Source organism: Nerophis ophidion, linkage group LG04, assembly GCF_033978795.1.
Source record: "Nerophis ophidion isolate RoL-2023_Sa linkage group LG04, RoL_Noph_v1.0, whole genome shotgun sequence".
Lineage (NCBI taxonomy): Eukaryota > Metazoa > Chordata > Actinopteri > Syngnathiformes > Syngnathidae > Nerophis > Nerophis ophidion.
In genome coordinates, this window is record NC_084614.1 from 6,646,459 (window position 1) to 6,663,511 (window position 17,053).

Consider the following 17,053-nt stretch of genomic DNA (forward strand, 5'->3'; position numbering starts at 1 on the left):
GTTCGATTGGTCACGTCTCGTCTTAGAGTTTGATTGGTCACAATTAGTCTTAGACTTCGATTGGTCACAACTAGTCTTGGACTTCGATTGGTCACATTTGGTCTTAGACTTCCACTGGTCACATCTAGTAGACTTCCACTGGTCACATCTAGTCACTTCCACTGGTCACATCTAGTCTTAGACTTCCACTGGTCACAACTAGTCTTAGACTTCCACTGGTCACAACTAGTCTTAGACTTCCACTGGTCACAACTAGTCTTAGACTTCCACTGGTCACAACTAGTCTTAGACTTTGATTGGTCACATTTAGTCTTAGACTTCGATTGGTCACATTTGGTCTTAAGACTTCCATTGGTCACGTCTCGTCTTAGACTTCCATTGGTCACATCTCGTCTTAGACTTCCATTGGTCACAACTATTCTTAGACTTAGATTGGTCACATTTGGTCTAAGACTTCCATTGGTCACGTCTCGTCTTGGACTTCGATTGGTCACAACTAGTCTTAGACTTCGATTGGTCACAACTATTCTTAGACTTAGATTGGTCACATTTGGTCTAAGACTTCCATTGGTCACGTCTAGGCTTGGACTTAGATTGGTCACAACTATTCTTAGACTTCGATTGGTAACAACTATTCTTAGACTTAGATTGGTCACATTTGGTTTAAGACTTCCATTGGTCACGTCTCGTCTTGGACTTCGATTGGTCACAACTAGTCTTAGACTTTGATTGGTCACATTTGGTCTTAAGAATTCCATTGGTCACGTCTCGTCTTAGACTTCCATTGGTCACAACTATTCTTAAACTTAGATTGGTCACATTTGGTTTAAGACTTCCATTGGTCACGTCTCGTCTTGGACTTCGATTGGTCACAACTAGTCTTAGACTTTGATTGGTCATAACTAGTCTTAGACTTCGATTGGTCACATTTGGTCTTAAGACATCCATTGGTCACGTCTCCTCTTAGACTTCCATTGGTCACGTCTCGTCTTAGACTTCGATTGGTCACAACTATTCTTAGACTTAGATTGGTCACATTTGGTCTAAGACTTCCATTGGTCATGTCTCGTCTTGGACTTGGATTGGTCACAACTAGTCTTAGACTTTGATTGGTCACATTTGGTCTTAAGACTTCCATTGGTCACGTCTCGTCTTAGACTTCCATTGGTCACAACTATTCTTAAACTTAGATTGGTCACATTTGGTTTAAGACTTCCATTGGTCAAGTCTCGTCTTGGACTTCGATTGGTCACAACTAGTCTTAGACTTTGATTGGTCACAACTAGTCTTAGACTTTGATTGGTCACATTTAGTCTTAGACTTCGATTGGTCACATTTGGTCTTAAGACATCCATTGGTCACGTCTCGTCTTAGACGTCCATTGGTCACGTCTCGTCTTGGACTTCCATTGGTCACATCTCGTCTTAGACTTCGATTGGTCACAACTATTCTTAGACTTAAATTGGTCACATTTGGTCTAAGACTTCCATTGGTCACGTCTCGTCTTGGACTTAGATTGGTCACAACTAGTCTTAGACTTTGATTGGTCACATTTGGTCTTAAGACTTCCATTGGTCACGTCTCATCTTAGACTTCCATTGGTCACAACTATTCTTAAACTTAGATTGGTCACATTTGGTTTAAGACTTCCATTGGTCACGTCTCGTCTTGGACTTCGATTGGTCACAACTAGTCTTAGACTTTGATTGGTCACATCTAGTCTTAGACTTCCATTGGTCACATCTAGTCTAGCAGCTGGTACCAAAACCCCAAATATTTATATTCCAACACCAGGACGTTTTGCCCTCTGGTAGTGAGAAAGACAACTGTTGAGATGCAAAACAGCAGTCCTGTAGTCAAAATACAATGACAGCCGTTGGAATGTAATTTCCCCTTGCTAGCATTGAGGTCTGGTTTAAAGGTTAACAGACTATTTCGGGCTACGGTTCTGCCACATAATACCTCGATGCCTCATGTTTTGAACGGGAATTTTAAAAATAATTCTGGTAACTAAAAATTATTCAAAAACCAAAATGATGGCCGGAGAGACAAGGTAGCCAAAGGGTAAAAAGGGAATATTGACTATGGCGTGGTATTACAGGAGTCCAGTGACAATCAGGATTATGGCGGGCAAGTATCAGAACACATTGCAACAAGTCAAACCAGTTCCCCAGTGTTTACGTTTTGGACTTGAGGTAGTAAGTCTTGAATCAAGCCTTTCATTGATAAGTCAACTCTGCATCAGGACGTCCACTTTTGTATAGCAGGATCATACGGAGACTCTTCTTTACTTCTGCTTTATCAAATGCAGGCCCAGTGCTGCGACCACCGAGCATCTGAAGCGGTCTACTCCACAACAGAGACATGAAGCCTCGGCCATGAGGTAAAGACATTTATTTTTATTTTTATAAAGTTTACTAGCAGTAAATGATGTTATGGTTACATGCATGCTTGTTGTTGTACCTGGTTTAAAAATATACAGTAGCATAGAAAAGCTTGGCATTGTCTTGCTAAAATAAGCAGGGGCGTCCATGATAACAACCTATGTTGGAAGCTGTATGTACCTTTCAGCATTAATGGTGCCTTCACAGATGTGTAAGTTAGCCATGCCTTGGCCACTAATACACCCCCATACCATCACACATGCTGCCTAGAACACTTTCACCCTACAACAATCACTAATACACCCCCATACCATCACACATGCTGCCTAGAACACTTTCACCCTACAACAATCACTAATACACCCCCATACCATCACACATGCTGCCTAGAACACTTTCACCCTACAACAATCACTAATACACCCCCATACCATCACACATGCTGCCTAGAACACTTTCACCCTACAACAATCACTAATACACCCCCATACCATCACACATGCTGCCTAGAACACTTTAACCCTACAACAATCACTAATACACCCCCATACCATCACACATGCTGCCTAGAACACTTTCACCCTACAACAATCACTAATACACCCCCATACCATCACACATGCTGCCTAGAACACTTTCACCCTACAACAATCACTAATACACCCCCATACCATCACACATGCTGCCTAGAACACTTTCACCCTACAACAGTCTGGATGGTCTTTTCCTCTTTGGTCTGGAGAACACGATGTCCACGGTTTCCAAAAACAGTTTGAAATATGGACTCTTTAGACCATACAGCACTTTTACACATTGCATCAGTCCATCTTAGATGCGCTTGGGCCTAGCGAAGCTGCCAGCGTTTCTGGGTGTTGTTGATTAATGGCTGTGGCTTTGCATAGTAGAGTTTTAACTTGCACTTACAGAGGTAGCGACCGATTGAAGTTATTGACAGTGGTTTTATGAAGTGTTCCTGAGCCCATCCATCCATCCATCTTCTTCCGCTTATCCAAGGTCGGGTCGCGGGGGCAGCAGCCTAAGCAGGGAAGCCCAGACTTCCCTCTCCCCAGCCACTTTATCTAGCTCTTCCCGGAGGATCCCGAGGCGTTCCCAGGCCAGCCGGGAGACAGTCTTCCCAACGTGTCCTGGGTCTTCCCCGTGGACGTGCCCTAAACACCTCCCTAGGGAGGCGTTCGGGTGGCATCCTGACCAGATGCCCGAACCACCTCATCTGGCTCCTGTCCATGTGGAGGAGCAGCGGCTTTACTTTGAGTTCCTCCCGGATGGCAGAGCTTCTCACCCTATCTCTAAGGGAGAACCCTGGAAACTCATTTCGGCCGCTTATACCCGTGATCTTATCCTTTCGGTCATGACCCAAAGCTCATGACCATAGGTGAGGATGGGAACGTAGATCGACCAGTAAATTGAGAGCTTTGCCTTCCGGCTCAGCTCCTTCTTCACCACAAGGGATCGGTACAACGTCCGCATTACTGAAGACGCCGCACCGACCCGCCTGTCGATCTCACGATCCACTCTTCCCCCACTCGTGAACAAGACTCCTAGGGTACTTGAACTCCTCCACTTGGGGCAGGGTCTCCTCCCCAACCCGGAGATGGCATTCCACCCTTTTCCGGGAGAGAACCATGGACTCGGATTTGGAGGTGCTGATTCTCATTCCGGCCGCTTCACACTCGGCTGCGAACCGATCCAGTGAGAGCTGAAGATCCCGGCCAGATGACGCCAACAGGACCACATCGTCTGCAAAAAGCAGAGACCTAATCCCGCGGCAACCAAACCGGAACCCCTCAACGCCTTGACTGCGCCTAGAAATTCTGTCCATAAAAGTTATGAACAGAATCGGAGACAAAGCCCTGAGTTCCTGAGCCCATGTGGTGATATCCTTTACACACAGATGTGGCTTTTTGATGCCGTGCGGTGATTTCTCCACATTCTCCGAACCTTTTGACGATATTACGGAGCGTGGATGGTGAAATCCCTAAATTCCTTGTTGAGAAACGTTGTCCTTAAACAATTTGCTCAGGCATTTGTTGACAAAGTGGTGACCCTCGCCCCGTCCTTGTTTGTGTATGAGTGAGCATTTCACGGACGCGGCTTTTATAGCCGGTCCTGTTCCCAATTAGCCCCTTCACCTGTAGCATGTTCCAAATAAGTCTTTGATGAGCGTCGCTCAGCTTTCTCACTCTTTTTTCGCCACTTGTGCCAGCTTTTTTGAAACATGAGCTAATATTTGCAAAAAAGAAGAACGCTTGTCAGTGTGAAGATGAAATATCTGGTCTTTGCAGTCTATTCAATTGAATATAAGTTGGAAAGGATTTGTTGTAGTCTCTTTTTATTTGGCATTTACACAAGCTGACTACTTCCCTGCTTTTGGGCTTTGTAGATCAGACAAAAAGACAACTCTGCTAATGTGTTATAAATACCCGACTTCCCTGCTTTTGGGCTTTGTAGATCAGACAAAAAGACAACTCTGCTAATGTGTTATAAATACCCGACTTCCCTGCTTTTGGGCTTTGTAGATCAGACAAAAAGACAACTCTGCTAATGTGTTATAAAAACCTGGTGGGACAGACGTAGGTTATGCATGCTGTGTTGCAGAACACTTGCAACGATGAAGGCGATATTCTGAGCATGTACGAGAATAAGCAGTCACACAACTCTAATAACTAGCGACACATGTAAGTAAACCTGTAATGTACAGCAATACCATTACCTGAGATTATAATATTTGATATTCTGTGCTGGCTTTTGTTTCCTAGGTGGCAACTGGAGAAGCAACTCTCCAAATAAGAAAAGACTCCCAACCAAAGAGTCAACACGGTGAATAAGAGCTGCTCCAACCATGAAATTGAAAAGACGCCAATGCTTTTCGAACATCGCAAAATGTGCCTTTCTCCTCGCTCTGCTGGCGGTGCTGGTCCTTCTTGTAGCCCGCATGTGGCATCCAAGTCTCACAGCACCGTTCGGCTTGAGGGGAAGTCCAGGGACTTGCCGAGATGAAGGAGACCATGCAAACCAATCATCCGTAGAAGAAGTTGAAGAAGCTACAAACTCCCACGGGAAGAAAAACGACACCATTACAGGTGTAACAGGTTTGCAAGAACCTGGGCCGGTCAAGACTACCCAGATGAAGGGCAGAGACTTTAATGCCACTTTAGTCCACGGTCTGTTCCCTTACATCATCAATGAACCGGCGAAATGTCAAGGTGGTCGAGCAACACCATTCCTGGTGTTCATAATAACCACAGTGGCTTCAGAGGTGGAAGCCAGGAGTGCCATACGGCAGACCTGGGCAAACCAGACCTTGGTGCCAGGTGTGGCAGTTCTCCGCCTTTTTCTGCTGGGAAAGCTGGGGGGAGAGCTGGGGGGTTCTCAGCAAAGGATGCTCCAAGAAGAGAGTGCCGAGCATCATGACATCATTCAGCAGGACTTTGTAGAATCATACAACAATATGACCCTGAAGACCCTGATGGGTCTGCACTGGGTGGCAAGGTACTGTCCACACGCGGGCTACGTCATGAAGACCGACAGTGACATGTTCATCAACACGGAGTACCTGATCCACAAGCTGCTCAGACCAGAGCTGAAGCCCAAGACGAACTACTACACAGGCAGAATCATAGAACATGAGTTAGCTCATCGCGATAAGAAGAACAGGTGGTACATGTCTGAAGAGGAATATGGAAAGGCAGAGTATCCTGCCTTCTGCTCTGGGACTGGTTACGTGCTGTCCGCAGACTTGGCTGACAAGATTCTCAGAGTATCTTTGGCTACGCACATCGTACACCTCGAGGATGTCCACGTGGGATTGTGTCTAAGCCAGCTCGGGGTGAAGCCCACCAAGACGTCCATATGGCTATTCAACCACTACCATGTGCCCTTCACACGCTGCATGTACAGCAATCTCATCACCTCACACCAAATTACACCAAAGGAACTACTGCAGTACTGGACCAGACAGCAGAAAAACAAGAACATTTGTCAAAGGATGGGACTAGGGAACTTGTGATGCAGTCAATCTTCACACCCCTTGGACTGTCAAAAAAGTGGTTGCTGACATCTAACATTTAAACAAGGATTCAATTCCATCCATCCATCCATCCATTCATCTACTTCCGTTTATCCGAGGTCGGGTCTCAGAGAAGTCCAGACTTTCCTCTTCCCAGCCACTTCGTCCAGCTCCTTTCGGGGGATCCTGTGGTGTTGCCAGGCCAGCCGTCTCCCGGCCTCCTGCCGGTTGGACGTGCCTCAAACGCCTCCATAAGGAGGCATTCGGGTGGCATCCTGACCAGATGTCCAAACCACCTCACCTGGCTCCTCTCCATGTGGAGGAGCAGCAGCTTTACTTTGAGCTCCTCCCGGATGGCAGAGCTTCTCACCCTATCTCTAAGGGAGAGACCCAAACTCATTTGGGCCGCTTGTACCCGTGATCTTGTCCTTTCGCTCATAACCCAAAGCTCATGACCATAGGTGAGGATGGGAACGTATAGATGGACCAGTAAATTGAGAGCTTAGCCTTCCGGCTCAGCTCCTCCTTCACCACAATGGATCGATACAGCGTCCGCATAACTGAAGACGCCTCCACCATCCACTCTTCCCCCACTCGTGAACAAGACTCTGAAGTACTTGAACTCCTCCACTTGGGGCGGGGTCTCCTCCCCAACCTTGAGATGGAACTCCACACTTTTCCGGGCGAGAACCATTGACTCAGACTTGGAGTAGCTTTATTTGGCATAGCTGTACGACATTTGGACTCAGGTCCTGGCAAGGTTCAGGAAAAAAGGTAATAAATAAGGCACTTTTGAAGGGGAACATTATCACCAAACCTATGTAAGCGTCAATACATACCTTGATGTTGCAGAAAAAAGACCATGTATTTTTTTAACTGATTTCCGAACTCTAAATTGGTGAATTTTGGCGACTTAAACGCCTTTCTGTTTATCGGTCTTGTAGCGATGACGTCAGAACGTGACGCCACCGAGGTAACACACCCGCCATTATCATTTTCACATTACAGCTCTGTTATTTTCCGTTTTTTCGACTATTTTTTGGAACCTTGGGTGGGTGTGTTGTCGGAGGGTGTAACAACACTAACAGGGAGGGATTCAAGTTGCACCACTGGCAAGAAATCTGCCGCCAGACCCCCATTGAATGTGCCAGAGTGTCTGCACATTTTACCAGGGATGCTAAGACAGACATGGCACAGAGATGTATGGATAACCTGCAGGTGCATTTGCAACCATTAAGTCAGGGGTCGGGAACCTTTTTGGCTGAGAGAGCCAAGAAGCCAAATATTTTAAAAGGTATTTCCGTAAGAGCCATATAATATTTTTTTTTACACTGAACACAACTAATCACGTACATTTTTAAGTAAAACCAACATTTATAGAGTATAATAAGTCTGTTATTCTCTGTAATAACATTGTTATTCTGAAGCTAACTGTGGAGGGGGTGTGGCCTGCGGGCCTGCAGCGAAGCGGGGTGTGCCAGGACCGGCCTCGAAATCAGCGACAGGTGCGTAGAAGGCCCACCTGGGCCTTGTTATCTAATCACCTGTCACTATGTTATAAGCAGCAGCCAGGAGGAAAGACGGGGTTGGGGCTGGAGCCAGAGTGCGAGCGAGAGTGAAAGCGAAAAAGACAATTGCTGGATAGCAACTGAGAGACTTATTGAAAAATAAAACAATATTGTAACCCTGAAACAGGCTCTCATGTCGGTGCTTGGTGGTCTGAAGAACCCCCAGGAGGACAAGCCCCACACTAATCAATAATAAATAAATAACTTTTTACCATAAACGCAACTTCTTGAACAGGTGCGCTAGAAAACGGATGGATGGATTAAAATGCACGAGAATGTTTTATTTTGAACGTTACTTTAAACACAGTGATTACAAGCGGAATTATTCATTACTTAGTGTGTTAAGCAGTGTCAGCTCGGATTTATCTGAGAGCCAGATGCAGTCATCAAAAGAGCCACATCTGGCTCTAGAGCCATAGGTTCCCTACCCCTGGATTAAGTCAACGAAATCACAAAGTTGAGTTTTGTTGATGTTGTTGACTTATGTGCTAATCAGACATATTTGGTCGCAGCATGACTGCCAGCTAATCGATGCTAACATGCTACGCTAATCGATGCTAACAGGCTATTTACGCGAGCTCTATGTACATTTGAAATTAGGTACCCACATTTAATGCGAAACAAACACTTACCAATCGACGGATTTAAGTTGCTCCAGTGTCACAAGATGCGAAAGTCCTGATCGTTTGGTCCGCACATTTTACCGGCGATGCTAATAAGGCAGCCATGCTATGAGCCACTTCATTAGGTACACCCGTGCTACGGCCGAATAGCGTCAATACTTTTTATTCATAGCTGTATGTAGAAGTGTCTGGTTGTATCTGCTGCTTTAATGTCTTTAATGTCCCATGTGTTCTTTGATGTTTGATGTTTCCCTCTTACACACATGTAAGAGGGATGTGTACTATGGCTATGAGTTGTTGTTTTTTTTCCCCTTGGCCTCAGTCTGCACCCCCTCTCCAGGGGCCAGGCTAAGACCGATTTTTTTTCTATTTTTTTCTCCCCCCCCTTGTTTACCTGTATCTCATCTTTTTTTGTAAGGGGCGCTGGAAGCCGGCAGACCCGTCAGCGATCCTGTTCTGTCCCCCTTTAATGTTTGTCTGATCTTGAATGGGATTGTGCTGAAAATTGTAATTTTCCTGAAGGAACTCTCCTGACGGAATAAATAAAGTACTATCTAATCTAATCTAATAGCTTCAGTTTTTTCTTCAATTTCGTTTTCGCTATCTGCCTCCATACGCCGACCATCTGTTTCAACACATGCGTAATCTGTTGAATCGCTTAAGCCGCTGAAATCCGAGTCTGAATCCGAGCTAATGTCGCTATATCTTGCTGTGGTAACCGCCATGTTGTTTGTATTGGCAGGGAAATGGACAGTCGCATCGCAAATAGCGAAAATCAAGAACTTTAAAGCTTTTTTTTTTAGGGATATTCCGGGGAGGTGTAAAATTTGGAACAAAACTTCGAAAAATACAACAGGCCACTGGGAACGGATTTTTGTGGTTTTTAACCCTTTTGAAATTGTGATAATGTTCCCCTTTAACAAGAAGGACTGATATTCTTTGAGCTGCAATTTGACCCCCTTAAAATGCTTCAAAACTCACCAAACTTGGCACACACATCAGGACTGGCAACAATTGCGAGCTAATGAAAAAACCAAACCCCAAAACTCAAAATTGTGCTCTAGCGCCCCCTAGGAATACAACACAGACAAACTGCTCCTAGGAAGAAAACAGACAAAACTGCTTGTAACTTCCGTTACAAATGTCGTAGAGACATGAAACAAAAACCTCTATGTAGGTCTGACTTAGACCTACATTTCCAATGGAACACTTCTATACCTAAAATCAACAGGAAGTTGGCAAAAACCCCTTCAAAACAAAATTTTTGCAAAAAATGCCTTTTTTGCCTCTTTGAACTGATATTTGACCCCCTTAAAAAACTTCAAAGTGCAAGTTAAAGCTATACAATGCCAAGCGAAAGCCATTTATCAACAACATCCAGAAACGCCAATCTGTAATTTGACCCCCTTAACATGCTTCAAAACTCACCAAATTTTACACACACATCAGGACTGGTGAAAATTGCCAGCCAATAAAAAAACAAAACCCAAAAATTTAAATTGTGCTCTAGCGCCCCCTAGGGAAAAAAACTGACAAAACTGCTTGTAAATTCTGTTAGGAATGTCGTAGAGTGATGAAACAAAAGCTTCTATGGAGGTCTGACTAAGATCGGGACTCGGGACACGGCGGCAGCGGCCAAAGGCGGACCCGACCGCTGAGTGGGTTGCTTGCATTTTTAAATTAGCCAGAGAATGAATAGAGGAGTTTAACCTCGGGCAGTTTGTTATATTCTTACTTTGATTATTCTGCGTAAACACATAGTTAGCATGCTGGCCTCACAGTCAGGTATCGGTGTGTGGGATGGCTTCATTGCAGACTATATCAACTGGGAATGTGCTGCGCCTAGCTGAAGACCCATTGGGGGTGATCTACACCTATCCACCCAAGTCAGCCAGAGGGTTTGTGGCAATGTGAAGTGCTCAGTTGAGGGATAACTCCTGTGAAGTACACCAGTCACGAGAACACCACCATCGACTGAAGAACACTAAGAGTGCAAGCCTTCTCCGAGCTCCCCCCTCTCAATAGAAAGGAATCCTTGAGAAACATTGTGGGCTGAGATGGTGATGCGGACCACCAACAAAATGTGTTCCCTTATCTCATTTCTGTCAGCTCTGGAAACGTTCATACATTTGTTTCCAAACAGGCTGCTGGAGCGTTTTCTCTTTGCATCGATTTCACTGCTTTTAAACGCCATGTGTGTGCTTATTAAAAAGACATACAAAAAAGAACACAATTTACTATGCAGTGAATTATTTGGAATCTATGGTCTACACATGAATGAAATGTGTCATTTTCACTCAAATGATGAATAACGATGTTGTTGTGAATGATTTTAATGAATGAGATTGCAGTCTATGTTGTTATGATCCGCTGCTCGGATCATATCATGTTCTGGTTTTGATTGGTTTTTGTATTATATTCTGTTAGTGTTTGACTTCCTTAGTTCCTGGTTTGTTCTGTTTCCATAAATGACTCATTAGATTCCCCTGCCTCTTGATTACTGTCTTTATTTAAGCCTGCCTTTTCTGTTCATTCAGTCTTGCCTTCTAATGTGTGTTCGCACAACAGTGACGACCTTGATCCTCGATTCTGATTCCGAGTATGTACTTGATGCTCCTCTAGCTCCCATGCTAGTAGTTTTGTTTTGCCTTTTGTGCAAGTTTTTCTGTTATTTCCCTAGCGCTTTCGGGGTTTTTTTTCCTAGCTCCCATGCTAGTTCTGTTTGTTTGACAAAGTCTGTTTTTATTTGTTAAATAAATCAATTACTTCTTACCCTCGCGCTGTGTTCGAGAACGACCCGCATCACCACGATGCCACGTAATCGTCAAATATGTATTACTGCTGACTATTGACTAACTTATGACCTCCGGTGAAGTTTGCGGGACTCAAATGCATTGACATGTACCTGTACGTGCAAAATGATAATAGTCAAAACCTTAAACACAACAATGTCAGTAAATGACATCACACATTCAGATTGAACTTGGGACTCAAACATCCCCATATATCCACACTCTACACCAGGGGTGCCCACACCTTTTCTGCAGGCGAGCTACTTTTCAATTGACCAACTCGAGGGGATCTACCTCATTTATATATATCATTTATATTTATTTATTTATGAAAGAGACATTTTTGTAAACAAGTTAAATGTGTTTAATGATAATACAAGCATGTGTAACACATATAGATGTCTTTCTTTCACCAAGACAAGAATATAAATTGGTGTATTACCTGATTCTGATGACTTGCATTGATTGGAATCAGACAGTAATGATGATAACGCCCACATTTTCAAATGGAGGAGAAAAAAAGTTGTCCTTTCTGTACAATACCACATGAAAGTGGTTGCTTTTTGGCATCTAATTCATCCAGCTTCCATACACTTTACAAGAAAAACATTGCCGGCAAATTCCGTAGCTTGCTTGATTGACATTCACGGCACCCGAGGGTCTTGTGAGATGACGCTGGCTGCCGCCAGTTCATTATTATGAAACAATGACAGAGAGGAAGGCGAGAAACACTTTTTAATTTCAACAGACTTTCGTCAAAACTCTAAAGGCCGACTGCACATTTCCTATCTTCACAATAAAAGCCCTGCTTCATGCTGCCTGCGCTAACAAAATAAGAGTCTCGGAAAGCTGGCGTGCACAAGTGATGTGCACGCCAGCTTTCTGAGGGATCGCTTGTGCACGCCAGTTTTCCGAGACTCTGTATTTAGTTAGCGCAGGCAGCATGAAGCAGGGCTTTTATTGTGAAGATAGGAAATGTGCAGTCGGCCTTTAGAGTTTTGACGGAAGGTACGGCGCGAGAGTCTGTTGAAATAAAAAGTGTTTCTCGCCTTCCTCTCGGTCATTTTTAATAATAATGATTTTGCAGCAGCCAGCGTCATCTCACAAGACCCTCCGGTACCGTGAATGTCATTTAAGTGACGTCTTGGTGAAGATTGATGATCACTAATTTTTAGGTCTATTTTTTTTAAAAGCCTGGCTGGAGATCGACTGACACACCCCCCGCGGTCGACTGGTAGCTCGCGATCGACGTAATGGGCACCCCTGCTCTACACAGTCTTTTACTCCTTATTGGAAGACATGTTATGGATGGTCAAATACTTGTCCTTACCGTCACAGACTTTAGAGTCATGCCGTGGTACGTCCCCATGGTGTCAATCTTGAAACCCTCCGTTTCTGGAAAACAAACACCAGAGACACGGAGTTGGTGCTGAGTCACTTTAGGTGGTCTACAACATCACATTTAGACTTTAGGTGGTCTACAACATCACATTTAGACACATTTAGGCATGTCACTTTAGGTGGTCTACAACATCACATTTAGACTTTAGGTGGTCTACAACATCACATTTAGACTTTAGGTGGTCTACAACATCACATTTAGACACAGCCGGGCATGTCACTTTAGGTGGTCTACAATATCACACTTAGACTTTAGGTGGTCTACAACATCACATTTAGACTTTAGGTGGTCTACAACATCACATTTAGACTTTAGGTGGTCTACAACATCACATTTAGACACTTTAGGTGGTCTACAACATCACATTTAGACACTTTAGGTGGTCTACAACATCACATTTAGACACTTTAGGTGGTCTACAACATCACATTTAGACACTTTAGGTGGTCTACAACATCACATTTAGACTTTAGGTGGTCTACAACATCACATTTAGACTTGAGGTGGTCTACAACATCACATTTAGACACAGGGCACTTTAGGTGGTCTACAACATCACATTTAGACTTTAGGTGGTCTACAACATCACATTTAGACTTTAGGTGGTCTACAACATCACATTTAGACACTTTAGGTGGTCGACAACATCACATTTAGACACAGCCGGCATGTCACTTTAGGTGGTCTACAACATCACATTTAGACACACTTTAGGTGGTCTACAACATCACATTTAGACTTTAGGTGGTCTACAACATCACATTTAGACTTTAGGTGGTCTACAACATCACATTTAGACACACTTTAGGTGGTCTACAACATCACATTTAGACTTTAGGTGGTCTACAACATCACATTTAGACTTTAGGTGGTCTACAACATCACATTTAGACACACTTTAGGTGGTCTACAACATCACATTTAGACACACTTTAGGTGGTCTACAACATCACTTTAGGTGGTCTACAACATCACTTTAGGTGGTCTACAACATCACTTTAGGTGGTTTACAACATGATTTTAAATTGGAACCACAGATTAACACTGTGGTACAATCTAGTTTTTATTATCCAAGACTTTTAGCAAAAATTCAATCGGTTTTGTCCTTTAACAACTTTGAGCGTGTAATCAGTGCTTTTATTTCATCAGGTTAGAATGACTCGGGCCTCCATGGCTCCATTGCAGTTAGTCCTAACTGTTTTAACCACCACTAAAAAAACATGAATACATTTTAGCATCCCTTTACAGGCGCCCACTTCATTTCAAAACATTGTTTGTTTTTAAAACATAAGTCTAACAACTCACCCTCTTTTCCTTTAAATCTCTCCTGATCGTATCTGTTGTAGGCAGCTGGCACCGGCTGCTTGTTTCTCAGGGCTGGGTCCTGCAACACATGACATCATCCATCACTATTTGGCTGCTCTGCTTTGTCACAGCCAGTGACATTAATATTCAGTAATCACTCAAACAACTACTTTTATTGACTTTAATGGACGCCACATCTTGCGTCAAGCAGAGAACGGTCTTACCACCTGAGAAGCATTCTGTGCTGGTCTTTGTTCCGGAGCACGGCCTTCCTCCCTGGCTTTCACCGACTGAAGAATGGCAAAGATGTTTTTGGAGAAGTTCTGCAAGGCATGGGGGCGAAAGTGTCATTATGATTCGGTCAGCAGCTCAATAAAAACCCTCTTCATGTACAAACCCCGTTTCCATATGAGTTGGGAAATTGTGTTAGATGTACTGTAAATAAAAACAGAATAAAATGGTTTGCAAATCCTTTTCAACCCATATTCAGTTGAATATGCTACAAATACAACATATTTGATGTCCAAACTCATAAACTTTATTTTCTTTTGCAAATAATCATTAACTTAGAATTTCATGGCTGCAACACGTGACAAAGTAGTTGGGAAAGGGCATGTTCACCACTGTGTTACATCACCTTTTCTTTTAACAACACTCAATAAACGTTTGGGAACTGAGGAAACTAATTATTGAAGCTGTGAAAGTGGAATTCTTTCCTATTCTTGTTTTATGTTGAGCTTCAGTCATTCAACAGTCCGGGGTCTCTGCTGTCGTATTTTACGCTTCATAATGCGCCACACATTTTCCATGGGAGACAGGTCTGGACTGCAGGCGGGCCAGGAAAGTACCCACACTCTTTTTTTTACGAAGCCACGCTGTTGTAACACGTGCTGAATGTGGCTTTGCATTGTCTTGCTGAAATAAGCAGGGGCGTCCATGAAAAAGACGGCGCTTAGATAGCAGCATATGTTGTTCCAAAACCTGTATGGACCTTTCAGCATTAATGGTGCCTTCACAGATGTGTAAGTTACCCATGCCTTGGGCACTAATGCACCCCCATACCATCACACACGCTGGCTTTTACACTTTACGTCGATAAAAGTCTGGATGGTTCGCTTCCCCTTTGGTCCGGATGACACCATGTGGAATTTTTCCCAAAACAATTTGAAATGTGGACTCATCAGACCACAGAACACTTTCCCACTTTGCATCAGTCCATCTTAGATGATCTCGGGCGCCGGGGAAGCCAACGGCGTTTCTGGATGTTGTTGATAAATGGCTTTGGCTTTGTATAGTAGAGTTTTAACTTGCACTTGCAGATGTAGCGACCAACTGTATTTAGTGACAGTGTTTTTCTGAAGTGTTCCTGAGCCCATGTGGTGATATCTTTTAGATATTGATGTCGGTTTTTGATACAGTGCCGTCTGAAGGATGGAAGGTCACGGTCATTCAATGTTGGTTTCCGGCCATGCCGCTTACGTGGAGTGATTTCTCCAGATTCTCTGAACCTTTTGATGATATTATGGAGCGTAGATGTTCAAATCCCTAAATTTCTTGCAATTGCACTTTGAGAAAGGTTGTTCTTAAACTGTTTGACAATTTGCTCACGCAGTTGTGGACAAAGGGGTGTACCTCGCCCCATCCTTTCTTGTGAAAGACTGCGAAGTTTTTGGGAAGCTGTTTTTATACCCAATCATGGCACCCACCTGTTCCCAATTAGCCTGCACACTGGTGGGATGTTCCAAATAAGTGTTTGATGAGCATTCCTCAACTTTATCAGTATTTATTGCCACCTTTCCTAACTTCTTTGTCACATGTTGCTGGCATCAAATTCTAAAGTTAATGATTATTTGCAAAAAAAAAAGGTTTATGAGTTTGAACATCAAATATGTTGTCTTTGTAGCATATTCAACTGAATATGGCTTGAAAAGGATTTGCAAATCATTGTATTCTGTTTATATTTACATCTAACACCATTTCCCAACTCATATGGGAACGGGGTTTGTAAACCATTCTAAAGACCAAAGTCTACATCAAAATTTAATCACACACACACAATTAGGCTGGCCCAAATACCCCTAAAAATGGGAGCTGAAAACTAAAATGTCTGTCCTAAAGCAGTGTTTTTCAACCCACATTTGGGTTGAAACTATTTTTTTGCACACCAGTAATTATAATCTCAAATGATGTGTTGTTGTTGAGTGTCGGTGCTGTCTAGAGCTCAGCAGAGGAACCGTGTAATACCCTTCCTTGTCAGTAGGTGGCAGCAGGTAGCTAATTGCTTTGTGGATGTCGGAAACAGCGGTAGGCAGGCTGCAGGTAAGAAAGATTTCTCATGCTTACACCAAAAATAAACAAAAGCTGAGTGCCTGCCTCTAAGAAAAGGCATTAAAGCTTAGGGAAGGCTATGCAGAACCAAACTAAAACTGAACTGGCAACAAAGTAAACAAAAACAGAATGCTGGAATACAGCAAAGACTTACGGTGCAGCAAAGACAATGTACATCTGAACATGACGTGACAATCGACAATGTCCCCCACAAAGAAGGACAAAAACAAGTGAAATATTCTTGATTGCTAAAACAAAGTAGCATCGCTCAAAAAGAACCCATGAAACTGCAACGGAAAAATGCAGAAAAAAGAGAAAAAGCCACCAAAATAGGAGCGCAAGACAAGAAGTGAAAGACTACGCACAGGAAAAGAGCAAAAAAGTGCAAGTCAGTCAGGGTGTGATGTGACAGGTGGTGACAGTACACCTACTTTGAGACAAGAGCTATAGTCATGCATGCTTGCTTATTCTTCAAAGTCATATCCAACAACCACTTTTTACGGTCAACTGAGTTTCTTTTTTTTTTTTTTTTTTTAGGATTTCCGTTGTTAGTGTGCCTCTGTGTTTTTGTCAACACAAAAAAAAATGTGCCTTGGCTCACAAAAGGTTGAAAAACACGGTCTT

General features: G+C 43.4%; 2 protein-coding genes across 5 annotated transcripts in view; one reads left to right on the forward strand and one right to left on the reverse strand.

The window, feature by feature from the left end:
• The window catches only part of LOC133550811 (beta-1,3-galactosyltransferase 2-like), a 31,534-nt gene extending 20,318 nt beyond the window's left edge, over positions 1-11,216 (forward strand). For 2 of the 3 annotated variants that reach the window (XM_061896864.1, XM_061896865.1), the window contains exon 2: positions 5,162-11,216. In XM_061896864.1, coding sequence (XP_061752848.1) covers positions 5,245-6,411 — 1,167 coding nt within the window. In that variant the 5' untranslated portion in view covers positions 5,162-5,244 and the 3' untranslated portion in view covers positions 6,412-11,216. Of the gene's footprint in view, positions 1-5,000; positions 5,081-5,161 lie in introns of all 3 variants that reach the window. The other variant, XM_061896863.1, reaches the window with a different exon arrangement.
• Positions 1-17,053, reverse strand: part of LOC133550808 (parafibromin) — a 56,128-nt gene that overhangs the window by 14,256 nt on the left and 24,819 nt on the right. The window contains exons 8-10 of one of the 2 annotated variants that reach the window (XM_061896859.1): positions 14,326-14,424; positions 14,102-14,180; positions 12,725-12,789 (exon numbers count right to left, since the gene is read on the reverse strand). In XM_061896859.1, the coding sequence (XP_061752843.1) occupies positions 12,725-12,789; positions 14,102-14,180; positions 14,326-14,424 (243 nt within the window). The remainder of the gene's footprint in view (positions 1-12,724; positions 12,790-14,101; positions 14,181-14,325; positions 14,425-17,053) is intronic. The other variant, XM_061896860.1, reaches the window with a different exon arrangement.